The 22951-nt window shown below is 38.8% G+C and overlaps 1 protein-coding gene across 1 annotated transcript in view; it reads left to right on the plus strand.

Annotated features, from left to right (window-relative positions):
* LOC124161372 overlaps positions 1–22951 on the plus strand; it is a 495044-nt gene that overhangs the window by 94352 nt on the left and 377741 nt on the right. Inside the window, exon 2 of the mRNA XM_046537686.1 lies at positions 8696–9330. Coding sequence (XP_046393642.1) covers positions 8789–9330 — 542 coding nt within the window. The 5' untranslated portion in view covers positions 8696–8788. The remainder of the gene's footprint in view (positions 1–8695; positions 9331–22951) is intronic.

Genomic DNA, 22951 nt, shown 5'->3' on the forward strand with positions numbered 1-22951 from the left:
ATCTATCTATGGAAACAGATTAAAATGTGTCTCCATTGGCAACAAAACAAACCTCACTCACCGTACAACTACCGACTTTCTGATTTATTTCCATTATTTATAAAATCAATAGTCTTCTTAAAACAGCATGAATTTGCTATTAATGCATTGTACTGCTACCGCCAACTTATTTATAGAAATATGCTTTGCATTGAGCTTTAAGAGTTCCTTGTTGCATTACAAATTATTATTAATCGCCATTGTTTAGCATAAGTTGCGGTTTACGATGATCACCTAACAATCTCAGGGTTTAACTGAAATCCGGAGGTTATAGTGACAATATAGATTGCTTACAAGTCTTGCATTTGTGGAAACTTATTCACTAAGAAGCATTTGAATTTAATTTTCGCTCTGAGCTGCACCGTTACCGCATCACTTCCTTCATAATCGCAGAGACGGAAGTGCATATCTATTTTTCTCTGTATCATTTCCCCGCCGCTATCTGCCGTCTACTTCCTGGGCACACATGCGTCGCGCATTCATGAAAGGGGTCGTGGTTAAATTTTAAAATACTTACTCAGTGTTGATGATAGATTTTCTAGTCCCACCGTCAAAAAGTATCCTATTCACAACCTATTCTCTTCCTTCATTATACATGAAGACTTTAATTGAGACAGTTTTTTTTGATGCAATTGTCTACGTTAAATTGATTGAAATGAAATGTTTGTGGAACATCTTTGATAAACGGTCATTTATTAATTACGTGAGGCGTAGGGTGGGCCGAAAAAACGTTTCTTTTCCCGATCAAATTTGCCCTGTGCGGGAAAGTTGCGAAATGATATAAGGATCTCGCACACAAACTTTTTTTCAAATCGGATGATATAAACCACTGCCGCCCGAGCTCAAAAGTTTAAAATTTTGCGAAAAATCAGGCTGATCTCAGAATCAAACGGTTAGGAAGACGAATTTTATGAAAATATGGGGTAATGGATAATATAAAGAGTGGATACATGTTTATGGTTTATAAAATTGAAATTTGAAGTTTATTTGACATAATCTATGGTTTAAACAATGTCTATGAATTAACAACTAAATTATAGTATAGACCACCCGGACATCACAACTCATTTTTGCCTACGTTTCTAAAATTCCATTTTGGGGGCTAAATCTCAGATAAAATAATATTTATTTCAATTGAATTTAAGTTTTTAGCAAATAAGTCATCTTATGGTAGTGAATAATCCCACAAAAAGTAATAATAAGGTAAATTATGTTAAATTAACATCATTCATGATAATGAATAACGTACCCGTGGAGCTATTTTCAACAAGAAATTCAGCCAAGGCTGAGAAAGAGCAGAACCTGAACACCAAGCATTTCACTCAGTAGCTTTCCGCTAGTTTCCTGAAGAAACTACCCATCACTGAGGCGTTTAGGAGGGATGAGGGGGTCAAGCAGGTTCTCGCCCAATCTCACGTGGGGGATTGTGGACGGATCCTAGCAAGTATCACATAATTTTTTCCTCGCAAGAAACACTGTACAATTGCAATCTTTGTATTCTTAAATATTAGTCTTAACAAATCTCAAATAAAAATAATCTTTTTTTTTTTAATCCTACGCAATGAATCAATGATAAACGTACTTAGAATGAAATATATACGCATTTTGAACAGTCTCACGTGTGGTTAGATGGAGGGGGTTGAGTCAAATCTCACGAAATTGAGTCAAATCTCATTACATCGAAACTTGAAGCTTGCACGCGGTGGAAGGGTCCGTATCATCAATAGCAGACACTTTGTTGCTTCCACAAAATATTTATAAAAAATTCTATTTAATGACCGGTTTCGGCAGTTACACCATTATCAAATGTTATTAATATTTTTCGATATTTTCTTTATTTGATAATGGTGTAAAAGCCGAAACCGGTCATGAAATAGAAATTTTTATAAATATTTTGTGGAAGTAACAAAGTTTTTCGCATTCTGACTCAGAAATGATGAATAACACCCATCTAGTGGAAGAAGCACAAAATATAGGAGTGATTTCCGTTCTGTTATTTTTGTGTCCCCCTTCGTAACATTAACGAGTCGATTAACGCTTGAATTCTTCAAGCGGGTTACCATTGGTAAATAGAAGTGGTTGTGTCCCTTGCGTACATTAATTGAGTGGGTTGGAAGTCAAGGGGTACAAGCGATTTCTCTTTTCTATACAGAATTAGGTACAGAAAACAAACGAGATCAATTAGATACTTAAGGCCGTATCACACTAGCGACTGCGACCGCGATTTCGGCTGCGGCTGCGACTGCACCCGATCACACATTGCGGCCGACGCCACGGTCGCGCATGCGCACTTATGAACGTTTCTGCTTGTGGCTTGTTTGTTTACGAAAGCCCAAAGAATGGATAGAGAGCAGCAATTGTTGAAATTTTTCCTAAAATATGTTAAAACGTACTTCATTATTACTCACCTGTGTACTCGGGTCCAATATCTTATATGCTGGGCTTCCATCTTCACTTTAAAAATCCGAGATTATCTCAGCGTTATCTCACAACCTTCTTGAACTACCATCGCTTCGATAACTAAAATAAACACGTCTGCCGCAAGCGCGCGAGATTGTAATAGAGCTCTCTGATTGGCTGCGAATGTGACTGCGACTTAGAAGAATAGCCGGTCGGCTATTCTTCTGAGTTGCAGTCGCAGCGTCGACTTCCTCGCTCTGATTGGTCGACGGGCCCGTCGCAGCCGCAGTCGCGGTCGCAGTCGCTAGTGTGATACGGCCTTTAGTAGTGCATTTGATTTTCCGCTCGATGTCGGCACAGAACAGAGACTCACTCGTTTACCTTGGGAACCAGGTTTTTGTGTATTTATTCTAACAATTAACTTTGCCTAACTCTGTTGGGAAAAAATCACTTGTACCCCTTGGCTTCCAACCCACTCAATTGTTCATATAGTTTGAATAGCGGAAAAGTCAATCATAATTTCGTTTAAATGGAATGAGCAGACGTAGTGTACCCCTATTTGCCCTAAACAATGCTTTACGTCGCCTTAGTAACCATTTCAAAGACGATCGAGCCGAGAGATCTTTTCAATTGAATGATATAAGTACGTAATGGAGAGAAATTTAAAAATAAATATCTGGTGAGCATATCTGACTACCATTTTTCAATTATATTTAATCATTGATTTCTCGCATCAAAAGCCTAAATCGATTTTTATACGTTCCCCTCCTCACCCGCCATGTCTGGCACTTCCTTGTACCTCTTTCTATTCCGTCTGGATCACTTTCTCCATCCTTTTCCGTGGCCCCATCTTTTAACCCCTTAATCTACAACGGCACATGAAAAATTCAACGACCAATTCGAACTTATCGGGGCGTGATGCGACGTAAATCCAAGTAAGCACCCCGCCAGCACACAATATAATCTCGCTCGCGCGGAACAAGTTGGGCGACACATTCTTCGTGACACCTGCTAGCCGAATCTCCTCCCTCAGGTGTAATTTGGTGGCACAAATTCGCTGCATGCCGACGTGAATAAATAAGTGGGAGCAGGGGATGAGTGACGTATGGAGAGCGGCTTTGCATAATTGCGATGCGTCAATCCGTCCATTTCGATCGACCGATGTATCCATCATGTTTGCCCGGGGCGGTGGAATGTGACATCAAAGGGGTGCAGTTTTGGACGTAGGGGATTATTATCATGTATATAATTTCGGTTCATTTTGATGGAAATTTTGCTCGGAGAATTTCGTTACCATTAACCGTTTGCAAACCAATGTTCCCATTTGGGAACCGATTTATAAAAATTCACAAAAATTATATTTCGTATCTGTGCTTACTTTTATAGCTTTTGTGATGTAAATAAAGTATGGAGGTATTTTTTAAAAGTGAATCGCATGGCTTGTGTATACATTGGTCGTTACTTAAGTATATAGGTACCTTTTCAAAATTGGTTATTTTCATCACCTCTGTTTGCGGTTTATTCGATATTTTCGCCTGGACTCGCTCTCCAGTAACAAATGTTCATTTCAAAAGATCAATATTTGTTACATTGTTAAACTTAGTTATTTTAGTGTATATTGCGTGCATAAATGTGTATTTAATTTTCAATCGAATGCAAAATTGTGTCGCGTGTTCCTATTTGGGAACATGATTGAAAACGTATTTAAAAATTTTTGTTCGGGTTTTCTTTCATAATATCTCTTAATTGGTTGTAAAATAAATACGATGTGCAAAAAAAAATAAAAATGATTTGGTAAGTAAGGGTCTTTAAAGGGTTAAGAATAAGATTTGCAGCTCTTCATGAGCAACTAGATTAAAATTATGAATCGAAATGAAAGGTGGTTACGCTTTTTCACAATTGTTGGGGGCGTGAGCAACAATTGTTGGGGGTTTGTTTCGATATTTCGAACTTCCACTTCATCACGCTTGAATCAGTTGAATTTATTCGAAATTATAAAATTATAAATTTTGAATGACTTTACCTACTCTTTGCACACTATTTTCTATGGCGGTTCTTTTCTGGAAATTTGGTCCATTTTTTATTTTGACATCAGTAATTTTCTTTTACTTATAAAGACACCGCGAATCAAATTCGCAATCAAATTTCGCAATCAAATTCGCAAAATGAAGTTAAAACGTTGCATTCTTATCATTGGCGGTGGCCACATAAGTTTGACTATCTGACAATAGTTCATTATATTTTCATCCTAATCCTCCATGTCTGAAATAATGATGATGCAGGAGATTTGAGCGATACCATTAAAAGCTAAAATTTTAGCGGCACATCTCGGAGACCCGTAATTGAAGCAAATGGCTGAAACTTCTTATGGAGGAATTTATGACAGTGAAGATGAAATTTTCGCATTCGGCGCTGCCGGTGACGGAGTAGCGATCAAAGGTGGCGATGATATCACCTGCAATTATACACTTAGGTACACCTGTTGTTCGAATCTCACCTCGTGTACAAGGAAGGATGCAAATGAACCAGAAGCCTGGAATGTCATTTTATATTTCTGGCATGCAATCCGCTCAGAATCTCATACTCATATGCATAGCACCCTACGTAGTGTTTACAATTTGTCTTAATTTAATTTTCGTCTTAATCTATATTAATTTAGTTCAGTTTTTTATTCTATGCTTCTATGGATTGTATTTTAATTTTTGTTGTGATTGATTTGAGAAAGTGGATTTTTTGGTTAATGATATTTATTAATATTAAGGGGGATAGTTGTTTTGGTGAAGATTGAAATCTGATAAAGCCACTCTGTGGAAAAGGAGGGATTTCGTTGGAAAAAAACTGTTTTTAGTTTTCACTTAGGGGCTTTATCAGATGGCACGCCTACTTTTCACATCTAAGTTATTTAGCTGGGGGTGAATTTATATTTTATCCCACCCGTGCGTGTATATGTAGTTGAGGTTTACCCTCTTATTGCATGCACCATGCACTCTCTTGCCAAGTCATTATATCATAGAACTGCAACAGGGGTTGAGAACAAACTTTTTGTATTTTAACCTGTTTGTATTAAAACTTGGATTATTAATTAAAAACTGGATGTGTAGTAAACTAAACAACTCTTGTACAGGATTAAAGACGGGATTTTAGGTAGCCATCAATTCTGTGGTGATCTTTTATCATAGTCATAAATATCATCGCAGGTAGTCTACGGAATGTTATACTTTAGGTATATTTATATCGTTCATTTTATCAACTGCCCCATCTATAGAGGCTTTCTATGTATCGATGCTGCTGCATCACAAGCTCTTGGAAAACCGTAATTGACGACAATTGATTTTCTCTCTGCTCGCTTGAGAATATTTTGTCGGTAGCTCTAACGAAAAATGTCGATTATCTCTAAAATAGTTACCTTTAAAAAATAGCCAAATCTATTCTTGACACATTATGAATGGAAACATCAATCCCAAGCAGCAGTGTGATATTTTAAATATTATTTTATGCCTATTTTGTATTACTCAATAATAAAAATGACATATCTGATGACACATCTCATACGTCGAAAATGATAGCATATATATCACTCTTGTGGTAAAAATTGTATAATTTTCGACGTATTCACCATTTAGTTATCATCATCTAAAATAGTATTTATTGGCAATGCTAACTAATATACCAAAAAATACCTTGTAATCGATTAATGAAAACTGCTTTGGTACGGTGACATGGAAAATATTCACTTGGCAAAGTTTGGCCAGTTTATAATACTTATGAGGAGCCATTTTATTGCGATCACTTTTTTATTATTAGCCACGATATCACATTTTGATGTACGAGATTATTTTTATAATAAATATTTAATGCCCGAAAATATAAAAGTGATATTAGTAACATAAATTTTATATTCTTTAGATTAAAAAATGACACATGCATGGAATGTTATTTGCATTTTTCATGAATGTTCGTAATTACAAACGTTTATTCTGAGTTTTCAATGAACGCATTATTTTTGTTTCAAAATTTTGTATGGAATTAAAAAAAAATATTTACTTAAAAACACGTTTCGTTTATATTTAAGCTGAATTACTTTTTTTAAATACCTGCATTTATTTGTGGTACATCTACGCATGCATTATGTATGCATGGATTTTGTCTAATTGCATTTTGTGGTCCTGATTTAAGTATGAACATGATTTAATATGTGCGATCAATTCGATTTGCGCAAAATAACCTTATCTTTGATATATTTGCACGCAACTGTTAATGAAAATGTTATTGAATTCGTCGCACAATTTTATGTTGGTTTATAAACTATTACCAGGACTACCAATTTTGAAAATTGTTGCTCCAGGCGGAAATTCTTTTGGCATGACCGTATTGCATCGTAGCATGCACGAGGGCCGTTTTTTTCAAGCTCCGATGGGCCATGAACAGAAGACGAAATGATTGACTAAAAATTATTTCATAGCTAAATATTTAGCACTTTATGGTGTCCTCTCGACATAATCGCCGCGGCGATTGAGGAATTGGTCGTGGCTGTAGACAAGCTCCATTATAACTTCTTCATAGGATGTTGCCGCCAATGACTTCCTATGGATGTTGCCTTTGTCCTGAAGCTCTTCGTCCGTTTGAAAACGCTTCCCTCCTAGCCACATCTTTATTTCAGCGTAAAGATGGAAATTACACGTCACTAGGTCGGCATTGCACGGCGCGCCGCGGCGGGTGATCGAAAATGTCCCATTGAAATTGCTTAAGGAGCAGTTGGGCTGCATCAGCACTGGGATGACGGGCTTTGACATGGATCAGAAAACTTCCTGAAGTTAGCATGTCTCTTCTTTTGTTTAGAATGGGAACGCATTTAATGTTTCACCCTGAGCAGCTGCATTAACGTTAAAATTCTCTTTTATCGGCATAAAGGTGAAGACAAGTCAATGCTGAAGCCATTCGGCGAGTTTTCCGGCTGTCGATCCGCAGTTTACTCATGGTGGGAGAATTGAGTGAGGCAGTGTAGTTAATGAGATTGCTACAAACCTTTAACTTACAACTTACGGTCAGAAATTACTTGAGTGTGTGGTGTTGAGGACGTGTATTTGCCCTATCCGCGCAGTACCTGCCTCTCGCTTGGGTGGTGTTTTTGCTGAGCCATCGGAGGTTGAAAAAAATGGCCCTCGTAAGTACAGGTAGTTGTTGATAAAAAGGAATGAAGAATATATATTAGTGCTCCGGACTTTTTAAAGGCCGTTTTATGCGATACACGGAATTGCGCAATCTGACGCACGTGCGAAGGCGCAATCAAAATTGCGTCGTGTAAAGCGGTGAATTGCCAGAACACATGCGAGAATGCGTGGATGCGAGACGGCAAAATAGCCCCTGTTCTAATTTCGTTCATGCATTCGCGCAATTCCACGCCATTTTAGAAATTAACGCAGCTCTAACCTGCGCAATTCCGTGCCCCGTGTAAAGCGGCCTTAAGAATTGAATGCAAAATCTTGGGACGACGTTTCCGTATATTTTTGTGCCTTATCCAGGCTATGTTTTGCAGTGGATATTATTTTTTATTCTAAATTTGCTTATTCAATAAACAAATCATTATCATTACAAAGAATCCCTGATGAAGGTATCAAAATATGAAACGATGGCCAACCTTTATGCATTTAATTCTTAAGGACCTACACTCCATGGCACAAATTAACGTTAAAAATTAAAGTCAAGCGGAAGAAACAAATCTAAATTTATATTATTAAGGTAATCATAATAAACTTGCCGACGAGGGAATCGCTTCTTGTCTCAACAAGAATAATCCACACTATTTCCTATCCAATGTCAATGAATTATTTGGCAAAAATGACACTTCAATTAACCCAATGTTACTTCTTAGTAACATCAAAAATGTATATATTTTCCGCTCTATTCTGGAAAGATTTAAGCTAACTGTTCTTTTGTGCTATAAATTTTAATGGTGAAATACGTATCTACCGCAATAATTATGATTGAGTAGAAAACTTTCACCTTTTTAAAATGCGAATTCTTGAAACTAAATTTCTCCCAGAAGCAGCTCTGGGTTAGAAAGGGTTAAAAAAAATTATTGATCACCCAGTTTAAATTTCCTCTACGTTAAATTAGGCTCTTTCTAGGTTTAATTCTTACAGACCTACTCACCAATGCAGTAAACAACGTTAAAAATTGATGAGGTCTAGAGAAAGAAAAAAAACTTAATATAGAATGTATTCATTTAGTCGTTGCTATTCTCTTTGATTTCCAGATGACCCTCAGTAGGTGGTCCTGAGGCCGCGTCTCCCATATACATCGACCGGCAACCCAGTTCGGCCCTTGACAAAGCTTCCAACACCTCGCAATGGAGCCAGAAGATAACCCACTGCCCAGGCGTCCGGCTCCCCGGCAACCGCGCCTCCTACCGAGGGCGGGCCGTGTGCCTAGCTGGGCTCGGGGCCGAAGCCCCATGAGGACCGGCCGGGGACACCGAAGGATACCCGTCCCGCGGAGGCCCGGCCCAGGCGGTTGCGGGCCCGAAGGCTTCTGGGCCGTGCAGGAAGGTGGCGTGACGGCGGGAAGGGGTTCATCGCCGGTGCCCGGAGCTTACGGATACCACAACGGAGGGCCGTCTGACTGGAAGGGCCCCTTGGCGGAGGAGGGCCCTTCGCCCGTTCCCAGCGTCGGGCAGAGGAGGGCCCAGGGTCCGGTGAGGGGTCACAGCGTTCCGGACCCTTATCACGGCGCGGAGGCCGGGGAGGGTTGGGAGGAGGTGGCGTTGCCTCCCGTGTCCACCAGCTACTCACTGCCGGAGCTGCCGAACCTGTCCGAGGAGGAGAGGCAGTGCATCATGGAGGTGATAAGGAGGGACGAACATCTGAGGAGGCAGGACGACCTGCGAGTCATGTGAGTACATGACCACTTTAACTATGATCATTTTCAAATATTTATACACCAAGGATTTTTTTTCCATATCTTGACCTCGTTTAATTCATGTTAAAATAGTCCTTGGAGTGTAGGTCAATGTATGTTGTGCAAAAAAGTTTTAGCCAACGTTCCTGTTTATTTTAAACTATCATCAGGGCTTAGATTTGCACAGATTTATTGATAAATTAATTGAAAAATATGTGCAAAGCTAAGCCCTGATGATAGCTTAAAATAAACAGAAACGTCGGCTAAAACGTTTTGCATAACATACATTGACCTACACTCCAAGAACTATTTTAACATACACCAAGGATGAAGTTCGCCGGATTGCTGTTCATATGTCTTTGATAGTTGTACGAACATTCCACTCATTGGAATTAGTCTAGAGCGAACACCTCTTGGTGTTCAAAGTTCGGGCTTTGCTCTCCGGATGCGGCGCGGTGTGAACGACTTGGATTACTAAAAAAAATATGGAACAGGAGTATAAGAGTCGCAGATTGCGATGCGCAGGGCACATAATACCAAGAGACCAAGATGCCCTAGTAAAACAAGTCTGGGTGGAAAACCCTGATGGAAGACGACCTCCAGGAAGACCGCGAAAAAGTTGGAAGGATGAGGTGCTGATTGATATGGGGATAATGGGGGTCATCGAGTTGGGTGCAGAAATTAGAAAGAGTTGGAGGCAGACAGTTGGCGAGGCTAAATACCATTTAGGGTACAAATGGCCATGGGAGTGAGCGGGTGAAATGCAATGGTCCGATGTCTTCGCGAATCGCATATTTCCTATCCTTTTCTTTGTTCTCCTTCTATTTGGTTGATTTTCACGTTCTCTCCTGAACTGCTGAGTGAATAAACGGATGACAACACCTCTCTCTCTCATCCCTATCAATGCAAATACAGACAAATATCGACAAAAGCTGGCGATTTTATCACCTGTATTTTCGCACGTATTTGTCCCTGTTTTGCGAATCGTATCACCCATACAATAAAGGATGCGAAGAAGTCAGAACCATTTGTGCCATTCAATCCGCTCCGAATCCATTCGCCATGTACATTATACCCTGTTTAACGTTTGTGATTTGTTTTAATTTAATTTTTTGAACTATTATAATGTGGTTCAGTTTATTTTCAACGATTTGATTTATTGTATTTGATTTTTTTTGTAATGGAGAACCCATAATCATATACCAACACGTTTTTATTCTGCTGCAATGGCACTAAATTGCATATTTGATGCGAAACTGAAACGAGGATCCAGGAGGAAGTAAATGCTTTTGGAGAATATTACAGAATTTATGAATGAAATGCGATCCGATGTCTTAGTTTAGGCTTTGTGGAAAAATTCATTACGAGTTAATGATGGTCTCACTTCAAACAGTACCCGTTTAAAGACGTTTTTATTCTTTTTTATCTAACCGATGGAGTGAAATAAATTTATTGCTCTGAGTTAGTAATAACTGTGGAACCTACAATGGCCACAGAAATATAGAAAAGTATGCAAAGGAGCTCGAAATGATTCGTGAGATACTCTCGATTAGTTATTTGACATCAAGCGATCTAATGATTTGCAAATACACGTATTTTTCTGAAACAATGATAAAAAAATAAGAGAAAACAGCTAACAAATAAATGGCATCAACAATCCCATCAAACACCCATTGTCATAGCATAAAATATCACTCAGAAAAATGTTTTCAGTATGACGTAATAGCGCAAATGTGGATATTTGCTTGGAAACTGAAAGGAGTATTATAAACGAGATAAATTCTGTTTCGAGAATGCCACGGAATTTAGAAATTAAATGCAATGGTCTGATGTTATCGCGCTTCACATATTTCCTATCCTTTCCTTTATTCTCCTTCTGTATGGTTTTTACATTGTCTCCTGAGCTGTTGGGTGAATAAACGGATGACAAGATCTTTCTCTTCCTGATCAATACAGATACTGAAAAATATCGAGGAGGCATTATAATTCACCGAGTATTTTCAGTCTGATGTAATTGTAAAAACGTGGATATTTGCCTGGAAATTGAAAGCAAGATCCATAGCGACATAAATGCCGTTTTCGAGAATATTTCTGAATTCATAAATTGAATGCGGCTATATATATCGTCTCAGACTCAGCGTTGTGGAAGTTCATTTCATCGTTAATGAAACGAAAAACTTTGTTGTATTCCACCAATTTATTTTAAGGCACGATTAGTTTCGACGCAGCAATATCACCCCAGGGAACTCGAGGATTGACATTAAATGCGGAGTTTGTGCTTCGCATGTTTCCAATTCTTCTTTGTTCCCCTTCTGTCTGGCTGAGTTTTACGTTCTCCCCTGAGCTGCTGAGTGAATAAACGGATGACAACACCTCTCTCTTCCCTATCAATGGAGATACAGATAGAAACCTCTTTTCCACGGTCCCCTTTTTCCCCCTTTTTTCATTCTCTCGCTCGCTATACGCATTTCCGCTCCCGTCAAACGGTCGACAATGGTTCCAAAGTTGCATCGCAGATATGGAGAACGGAGGAAGAGAAAATATTTTTCTTTGGAAAGGAGTGTTGTTGTTTGTTTGGGGGTAGAACGACGAAAAAGGATCCTTACCAATTTTTTCCCGCTATTTTTTTCCACTTTCTCTCCTTCCTCCTCCATCTATCTCGCGCCCATGATCCCTTTTTTTCAGTCTCTTTATATCCCCTGCGATGGGGAATGGTAGGGTTGAACGAAGCGAACGCCTGCAAAGAGGATTACGCGACCAGGCTTTTGGTCAAGAGGGACGGAGAAAAGGCTTGGAGGAGCGTAAAAAATTCACGCGTCGATCATTTCGCTCCGTAGGATTTTTGTGTTCGTCCCTTCGAGCTTATTCTCTGATGCTTCGAGCGACTGTTGCTTTCCTTGTATAGTTATGTACTCGCTTTCGCTCGCTAAGAGGCTCCGCCCCCTAAAACCCCCGGAGCCGGCTTCGCCGTCTAATTGTTTTGGTGTTCCAATAAGTTTAATGCGAGACATGGCAAATTTTCCACTTTTTTCATATAAAAATATGAGATCTATTTGGGGAAAATCAAATTTTCAATAAGAAAATCGATAAAATTTATTCAGATTTATTTTAATACGATGTCAGAAATGCGTCATATATTGGAGTCATATTTTTTTACATTTGGTGCACTAGCATGCATTTCGAATTTATGATGGTTATGGTCTCACTACAATCAATACTCCACCAAACTCGTTTTCCTCTCTTTTTTTAACCTTATCAACGGAATTGAATAAAAATTGATTGTTCTCTGTTAGCATTGACCCTGAAACCTACAATGGGGTGTTTGCATGGATTTTTTTAGCGATATATGCGGAAACTTCACTTCATCCTAGATACGGAAATGCTATTTAAACTCAAATTTAGGGTAATTTTGGCCATTTCTGGCTGCGTAAAAAATTACCCGGTTTGAACGTTCGCGAAAACAAGAAAAATGAACATGGCCGCCTGTGACGTCACGTGCCCGTAACTTCGAGTACTTGCCGTACGGGTTTGCTATAGTTTATGGTTACGCGCTCTCTAGAACGAAAGTCAGGGATAAACTGTGCGCAATGTCGGCGTATAAATGGTGTTTTGTACCAAAGTGTACAAATACAAGCAGCAGGAACCCTAGCAAAGTGTTTTTCGCGGTTCCGAAGGAAGAGAAACGGAGGAAGAAATGGTTTAGAGCTGCAAGGAGGGACTTCAATGTCTCTCTGAAATCAACCCTTTATTGTTGCGAGGACCATTTTAAGGTATTTTAATATTTATTACTGACGCTTATTGAATAGATGCTAATGTATGTATATGACACGTAAATTATTCATGATGAAGAGCCTTTAACATCTGCTGAATGAATCTATTAATCGTACAAAATAGCCAACGTAATGAAATGGAAAATAGATGCTTCCAAAAAACTGCATATTCAAAGGATGTAAATTTTTACGAAGAAAACCTTGGAAGAAGCATCTAGTAGATCAGAAATAAACAGTTTGAGCTATGATTTTGGTATATACAGTTAAAAATATATATGTACCTAATGCTTTTGTTCATAGATGGAGGACGACATGGAAAATTTCATGAGGTGCAAAATGGTAGGAGGGCATAAGCTATTGAAAAAAAATTGCTTTTCCCCACGTATTTGGCTGCCAGGAAGATCGGCAGAGAGCATTTGCGTCAACCACCCGAAAATTACCCATGAAGAGGACTCAGCAGAGATTAATAGATGACGCACTGAGTGTAAGTTATACATATGCAGCCCTCCCTAGGCTGGTTCTAAAGATATTTGTAGCCTCAATGTGAATTGATGAATATTACAGTCTTATTATGGGAACTCTTTACAGATACCTACTTTAAGTGTAGACTGCATTGTTTAAATTTGCCCTTTAAATAAATTAATATTTTAATTAATGAATAAAATAAACGATAATCACCAAATAGAAACAGTTACAGAGACATAAATGTGTTTTACAGGTATAGACTGACTAATATATGATATGCTGCCACATCATAGGCGGATCTAGGGGGGGGGGGGGGGCACGTGCCCCCCCAGACCCTTAAAAATGTGCTAGATTTTTAATACAGTCCCATTATCATTGCCACATCATAGGCGGATCTAAGGGGGGGGGGGCACGTGCCCCCCCAGACCCTTAAAAATGTGCTAGATTTTTAATACAGTCCCATTATCATTTCGTTCGTTTTGTATGACGAGGTATCCTTGTGCCTGCCCTGAACAAAATCCTGGATCCGCCCCTGTGCAACATTGAAGTCTAATAACATCAGAGCAGTTAATATTTCTGAAAAATATTTCATATTAATATGTGGCATCCATACTCTTGGCGTCTAACTATTGGCTATACTTGGATTCTAACCCCGTCATATCTGAAATAAAATGGGCAAAATAATAAGCTTGAAAGTGAAATAAAATGTTGTTTACCATATATTTAATTCTATACTTATATGCCCAGTAGGAGTTTGAATATTTTCATATAAGCTCAAGTGATTATTGAAAATTTTGAAGTGAAGAGTTTGGTGCTGCTCAGGTACTCAATTTAAAAAAAATATCAACTTGGTACTATGGAGATAAGGGTCTCGTTAAATGTATGTCAGTTACTTGCAAATTATTGCTTGAATTATACAACTCATAAAATATATGCTTTTCTCTTAGGTTGATAAACATGTCCCTCCCCATATAACCAGTCACGATTTGGATGAGGAGTCAGTGGACATAGAACTAGACTGCTCTGAAGCTCATGAGGGTGGAAATGCTGCATCCAACTATGAGCCATTGACTCTTACTAAGACATTTAGTGAAGCTAGTGTTCAAACTTCTGTTTCTCATAGGAGTAAGGGTATTAATTGCAATATGACAAAAAAGAAAGTACTTAACATTGCCACATCACCTATCAAGTTACAGAGAGATGTGTCGACATCTCCACTGAAGAGAATAGGTGGGGCTGTGGATGAAGAGGAATTGGAGTCAGTCACAACAACTGAGGGTGTGGAAAATGGCAGTGGGAGTGAATATGAGCCATGCTCATCTGAGAGTGATGAGTTTGGTCATGAATTTCAGGACCCTGATGCAATTCTCTCTTGTGTAATTAGGAAATCCAAAATGTCTATTGGCGTGCCAGATGAGTGGTTTCCTCATGCAATGTCTTTGATAATGAAATACACTAAACTTGGCCAGAGAGACATTGTATTTACTCTCATGAAAATCAAGGTAAATGATTCTTTTGAAAGGCTTGCGGATTTTGCATATCATGTGGCCATGCATGTAAAATTTTTTACAGAACTGTGCCAATCCTGGCACACACATTGAAGGAACTGATCTATTGGCCTGATAAGGTGACTATAAAAAGGCAGCTTCCCATACCTATCATTGTACTATGGAGATGAAATCATCAGGTAACTTACCGAAGTGCCTTCGTTCCTCTAACTTCCGGAATGCTGAAGTAGTCATTTCCCTTCAAATACTCCGACACCATAAATACATCTTCTTTTGGTAGATTATTTGTATTTCCATTATCAAAATTTACCTCTAATGCCATGTTTTCGACAATTTTCCCAGTCGCAATGAGGCCTCATACGGGTAACTACGGGCAAGTGACGTCACCAACCGTTTCTTCTCCCGCTGATTTCCTTGGCATTTTAGCGATTTTATTATTCATTTAATAATATATTTCTCCATTTTAATGCATTAAAACCTATGTTTTTTTTCATCTACTTCCTTTCCTATTTACGATAAAGAAATATTTAAGCGCAAAAAATTTTTATGCTAACACCCCATTGCCACAAATATGTAGAACATGCAAAGGGAGCGACATGTCGTTCCATTGTCATCATGTCAACGACATGTCGCGACACGCATTTATTGTTTTTTCAGGCCTGGAAACTTACTGGTGTTTAAGGTTATGTTCTCTGAGTTGGTGTCAAAGATGTGTGTTCTTAATAGCTCAAGTAATGTAAGTTTTCATTTAGGGCTTTAGGTGTATTGGGCACAGCACGACGTAGATAGGAGTCTCTTAACGTAGTTTTCTATTGCTATCTTTTGAATTCTTAATTTTTGGGGACACAACTGCTCTTTTGCATGAAATTACGCCTAAAAATAAAATTGATTGTATTCGGAAGCGGACTATAATTTTTCCCTGGGCGTAAATTTCTTGCATAAAAAATTACATGTGCATTAGAAATTGAAAATATACTTGTTCTAATGCTAAATTGGTTTTCCCTGAGAAAGCGTAGGAACCGCACAGAAGTGAATAGACTTTAATTTCTCACGAGGGTTCGCAAAAATAGAACAGACAGGTATCTATGATGAACTCTAATTATGGGGATCATTCTGACGAATAATTGAGCTTATTTTATTGCTAGCTATAGGCGTAAAATTAATTCGGAATAGTATTGAATTACTTATACGCTCATGAAAAACTTTCTTTGCTTCTTCTTTAATGCAAATTATATCAAGCTAAAGGAAGAGTTGGCTTTCAATTTAGTATGGAATACAGAACTTGGATCACGTATCCTGACGCGCCAAGAATAAGTTTTCATTTCATGGAAGCATTTCATCTTGGTCACCATGACCCCCAGCTCAATTTATAAGGAATTCTCCATTAGATTCTCAGCGTATGTGCGACCAAGGAACTGGGAAGAAAGATCGTGCTTTGAATGCATAATTTAACTCTTGAATTGTAACCTTAATCAAGGGAGATAAATGTGAAAGGATATCTTGCCATCGTCAAATTGTGCCTTTATTCTAATCAAACTGCCTATGTTGATTAGTGTAATCCGAGGAGCCGCCTTCTCAAACTGGGTGAGCGGCGTCTCACTCACTGGTTCAGCCCGAAGGCTGGTTTCCTTTGGTGAGGATAGAGCTCAGCTCGGACTTGACCAAAGGGAATGTGAAATTTACTTAATCAGGGGCCACTACTGGATCATTTTGTAACCTCTTCAAATGTAAAATTGGAATCAGGTATGGCATCCTAAAATAGGCTCAGGCTCAACTTTATGGATGTTTATTTTATCGTTAATGAAATGAAAAACTTTGTTCGCCAATTGATTTATAGGTACGACTAGTTTCAACGCAAAGGCGACTTCTTTAGGTACCTAAAAATAAATTGGTGGAATGCAGTAAAGATTTCCATTTACGATCAAGTATATCAGGTATTTTTTACATTAAATGTCGCTCAAGAGCCGTGCATGTAATAACAATTAATTATCTTGATTTGACCAAATAAAGTTTTTTAAAGAGGCAACACTCTCAGTTTTTAAAAGTATTTTTGGGCCAAAATCAACACAATTTTCACGAGAGATAAACTACTTTCGAGGAATAAAATAATAAGGCTTAGATCACAGCCACGCGCTGTGCCGTAAACGCCACGTATGGTGTTTCCAAGCCCCCGTCACGATCAGCCGATAGGTCCTGTTCTTCTTATTAACATCGGCTTTCGTGGCATATCGAAACTCTTTAGCCCCGAGGTCAATTCACTTCCTTGAATCCATCGTATTAGGTCATGGAAAAGGAAATGCATGCCTATCGTACTATTCTCCAATATCCTATGACGACTGCAACCCACCAAACCTCATCCAACACAATATGATAGATATCTCGCGCCTATTCGTAATTTGATGGCATGTAACGTAGTAAATAATGAAATATGTGATGACATCATTTATTTCTGGGAAATTCTCTGATAAAAAAATGGCACTAGATAAATATCTGTTGGCACTAATGGCGGTACTTGTTTGTACTGTAAAACATGTAGGTTTCAAGTGCAATATGTATTTTATTCTGATAAAAAATAATATTATTTGCATCATAATTATTGAATGATCATAAAAATAAAACGCAAGTACCTCACCAAGCCCCTGATTTATTTTCAAAGCTAGTCAAAGTCTATCAAAAGCTATCTCTATGTATATGGTGTAAAAGTTGACTTAAAATTTTAGGTAAAGTTTTCATTGGAATAAATTTTAATTTTATCGTACAATTATGTTCTTTATTTTTCTAATAGTATGGAAGAATTATATGCATGAAGGTAGTATTTAAAATTTTATGGAGAAAAGTGGGAATGAAGTATTTATTTCGAAATGCGAGATCCACAGAGCATCCTCTTCGAACGTAAGTTGAGACGTTAATTGTGGTTCTCTTGTTTATGGTATGGTTTTGCTTCTGAAATTCTAAACTTAACCATGTCATATCATTCAACTACCCTTATTCAGAATTTGGTAGTGAATCGCCTTTGTTTTTATCCAACCCTACGCATAGGGATTACAAACGATTTGTAAACTATTTCTAAAATATGTTAAGTCGAAAAAACTTTGCAACTACATCTGACGTTGTCGCACACCCAGATCGAGATTTAAGTTACCTAGGTGAAATCCACTTAAGTTTTTTCTAATCAACTTTTTCATTCACGAGGTCACGCTTCAAATAGGGTAGTTTCCTTCATCAAAGAAAACGAGAGACATTGATTGCAATTCGTTAACCACCATTAGTGTATTCATAATATACAAATTTTTTAGTCTTAGAAATACCGGTTTGGACGAATGGAATTGGTCAATCTTATCCTCATTTGAAAAAGGCCAGATTGGCACCCATGCGATGCCACTCCACGTGACGTCACAGGGAGCTAGTTTGTATACGAGTAGATAGGAGTTTTACATGGTCTGAGATTACCAATGCATGCATGAGGCAAAGAGCTCAGGGAAACATGTCTTAATAATCACCTATTAAAACTGGCTAAGGTCGGAAAGTTTTCTTCGTTTGATAAGGTATTAAAAATCCTTATTTAAGCCAAGCGCTATCAGCTAGCTGGGTACTCTGCTACTTGCTAGCATCCTGCGTCGTATCAGCGCTCAAAACCTCGCCCCAAGGTCACCTCACTTGCGGCAGCGGGAACCAGAGCGACGTCACTCGGAGTTTTCCCAGCATTTATACTTAGCCGTCGCGTTTTCGCGCGCTTGAAAATTTTCACTTTTCATTCAATCGCGAAAAATAGATATCATCATTTAAAAATCTAAAAGCGTGAAATACGTACTCCAGGAGTAATAATCTTTCGATTTAGGCAATAAAAAATAATAGGAAACTACCCTATTGTATTTTATTAGTTTCTAGGATAAGTGCGACTGGAGAAACATTCTTATTAGGCTATAGAGTAGTGTGCGTTTTAGTTAAAAAATGTATTTATTGGATAAACTGCATGTTATGGCGAGGTCATAGCGATGTTGTGTGGTCTAAAGGTTCAAATACGCCTCGGAAGTGTTCGGAAGAATCGTGTTCGGGTGTACCCTCTCCGAATGAACTCCCAGAAATGTACCCCTTCTTTAAGCTGATCGTACCCCACGATTTATTCGCTGGCTAGGGCCTTTTGCCATGAAGCGTGAAATAATATTTGCGAAAAGTTGGGATTAAGTAATTGTTCTAAGAGATTGTTTTCAGAAATTTCTTAACCCTCTCTTGCATGAGTTACTAAATTCGAGCGATCAAAAATTTTCAAAATAGCGTTTCTACGTGTAATTGACCATAATACTGAAGTAATATAGTTGTAAATAAACATTTTCGCCATGCAATGGCTAAATTTTGACACCTCATTATACGAGAATATTATGCTACAAACAGATCATCGTGATTTAATACGCTGTAATTATAAATTGGATCTTTTGCGTTGAAAAATGTTCAAAACCTTTTTGAGTGTTATTACGTATATCTTTTATTGTTTATGTAACGTTCGTGGGAGCATTTTGCGGGCTTTTTGTGACTACATTTGGTTAAAAAATATTTATATATGTTATCAAGTTCAAGATTAATCTCAGGAAACCAACTCAATGACATTTAGTGGCATTATTGCGATAAACATTTGGCGTCCTCGTATGTGGGCACCGTGCATGAAAGGGTTAAACGGTTTCTCTGCTCCTCATGTGGAAGCATCTCTTGACTTGCGAGAACCTTTTTGACATAGAAATAGACTTTTTTCGCAATCAATCGGAAATGCAGGGGTTGCAATCACTATTTCTGGAATATGTTGAATCGAAAAAAATCATAGATTTCTCTTAGATAACTTTAATCTTGACCAGAATCGTTGCGGTGCATCGACGTTGACCTGACAATGTCGCGCATCGAGGAAACTGGTCAAAGATAAAAGTTATATATGTGTGATCCACTAAGTTTTTTCGATTCAACTTGAAGACATTTCATGAGGTCATCCTTCAAACTGTCAATTTTGTTAGGTCCTAGGATAAGTCCGACTTGAGAAATATTCTTATCGGTTTATGTAGTACTTGTTATGTGGCTCATTTCTCCTTAGCAAATAAGAGCTTATCACTTCTTCTAGTAGAATTTGTGAAATCTTATACGCACAAATTTATACACCAAGAGTGGAGTTCGTAATGAAAAAATATTTAGGCAAAAATAGAAACCCATTCTGAAGTTCACCCTGAGAATATGGCTTGGAGGTATATCTGGTGCACATGCCTGACCGGCAATCGGGAAATCCGGGTTCGAATCCAGGTTAAGGTTTCGTCAGGCACAATATTGGAATTGCTGAGTTCAGGCGCAATGTGCCTGACAGGCACAAATGTGAAAAACATTATTAACCCTTGGCATGGCTCATTGGTACACCTTCTAAGTTAAAAGTACTACTATTAGTGTAGTCGAACACTGACATGTCTTTCGTGATCTGCATAGACCCCTGTACCTGCCGTAATACGGCACCAGAACGATCCGGCAAGGTGCGATTTTAAGTGCTCTGTAGGCTATTAAGTATTATTATATCTAATGTATTTTAGCGTGTGAATTTATAAGATCAGTGTTTTTACTTTTGCCATCTTATTTATTTAATAATGCTTATATGTTGCATTATTGTGCCATTATTTTGCTTACTTATGCTAAATAATTCGTCACTGATCAGTCGGCATAAATGCGTGAAGTGAAAGGCTGCATCGAGTGTGTCAAAACAATAAGTTACTACAATCTCCAAGGGTCTATGCCGCCTAGTGGTGCGGAGAAATGAAAAAAAAAACTCGCGCAGAGCCCGTCAGATCCATTGCACCCGACGGAAGGTTAAGCCAAACATTTTTTCATGGCGAACTCCATCCGTTGGTGTATTTAACTTTGCACCCGTGCACGTGACTGCGTACAAAGTCACTTGTTTCATGAAGTGCTCTGAATATTTACGAAGTTGTATTTTTTTCCTAAACCACGTCTGAAGTCATGTCGGAAACCTCTCCATCCAACGCGTAAAGTTCTCCCTGCTCCTCGAGTGGAAGAATTTTCCTGGACTACGGGAGACCTGTGCGTTCTGACCTAAAAATAGCGGGGACGAAAAAAATTGGGTCGTTACTTTTAGGCGGGACACACTTAGTGCGCGCCCTCTCCGACATTGCCTCCATTGCAGAAGGATCGTCCACCAGAAAGTTCCTCTTTTTTTATATAAATAGCAGGGCGCAACCCCCTGTGGTGGTGGTGGTTCGGGGAAATAATGGCAGTTTTATCCGATGTTTGGGGGGGGGGGGTTTATTCCGGAAAGGGGTCGAGAGAGCTTTTCTGCTGGTGGGGGTGGGGCGAATTGGGGGCGTCGATGGATGGCTGGGGCGATATTACTCCAGGGCAACGGTCGGAAACAAGCCAATGAGGGCATTGGAACCGCGCTTGGATATTGGGGAGGCGTAAGTGTACTTTCGGAAATGGTATCTCGAACCTGGGGGAGAAAAAAAACTGGGCGTTTTCGAGCGATTTCTCCCTCCCCAAACATGGTCGTAATAAGATAAGCTTGGGAGATCCGGCGAGACCTTTTTGTTTTTTCTTTTTAAGCCGGCGCTTTTGGTCGCCTTCTTGCGTAAAAGGCAACATAGTCGCCAACATCTGAATGGCTGATGATTTCAGGCTTAACTGTGTGTAACCTTTCCGAACAGAATCGATTGCTTTTTGTAGAATGGAAATAAAAACTTGTAAAACTGATGGATTTAGACTTAACTGTGTGAAACCTTTCCGTCATGGAAAATGCTCTTTCCGGCCTCGGTGGCGGTGGGGTAAAGTAGGACGTGGGTTCGAATCCCGCCTGGAGAGGTGGTCCCTATCTTGGTTATGGATGTTTGTGTTGTGCTTTGTTACTCCTCTGTTGTAAAGGCCCCTCTGTGCTGTTTACGGGGAAGTTGAAAATAAATAAAAAAATAGCTATTAAATGAAAGAGTAAATTTTTTTAGATTCACTTATATATTTGAAAAAGCACGACCTGGGTTTCGTAACATAGTTACATCATCAAATGCATGTATCATGCATGCATCCCCTTTTACATCAAGATTGATGTAATTAATGTCGCAACAGACTTGATATAATAAGAAATGCATACATGAAAGATGCACTTGAATGGCTTTTCATTTTCCATCTGAATGGCTTTTGTGAAGAGACTGCGGGAGCCAGGCGCTCAATGCGAATTCATTGTAACTACCAGCATCCTGCATCATATACTCTGACAGATATGCTCATCTTTACTCTTTACCATTGAGACTGTTGCTCCCTACATCCAGGAACGGATTCAGCAGGGGTCATGACCTGGATCCGGGCAGCATGGAATATCCCCCGGGAGAGAGGGGCGTTCTTATGTGTGAAATGTTTTAAAATAACAATTTTTTACGCATTTTGATGCCCAAAATTTCATTTTTATTCTTTTAAGATGAAATTAAACAATTTTTGACATGTAAGGTTACAAAGAGTATTGAACCATTAAAGATTTAAAAAAAAATTATTAAATTGATGCAGAGGAGTCATGACCCTTGTGACTCCTGCTAGAATCAACTCTGACCTCTGACGTCACACTGTTTTAAATTTTTATCTGACGAAAAAACTCATATATATATGAAGATTTCTGCTTGGGGCTTTCCCAGCGCTGGATTGCAGTTCTCTCTATAGTTTCCGGTGTAGCTACGTCGAAGTTCATCTCAGATGTCGTTTCGTGGCCCATGCTGGCCACATCTTCAGATCAGGTCTGCCATTTATTGGGGAATCTTTTATAGTAGCTTATACAATCATGAGGCATGTTTTCCTAGTGGTCCGCAGCGAACTTTTCATGAAAACATTTAGCTGTTGAGACCTCTATTTTGC

This window comes from Ischnura elegans, chromosome 6, assembly GCF_921293095.1.
Source record: "Ischnura elegans chromosome 6, ioIscEleg1.1, whole genome shotgun sequence".
NCBI classification, from domain to species: Eukaryota; Metazoa; Arthropoda; class Insecta; order Odonata; family Coenagrionidae; genus Ischnura; species Ischnura elegans.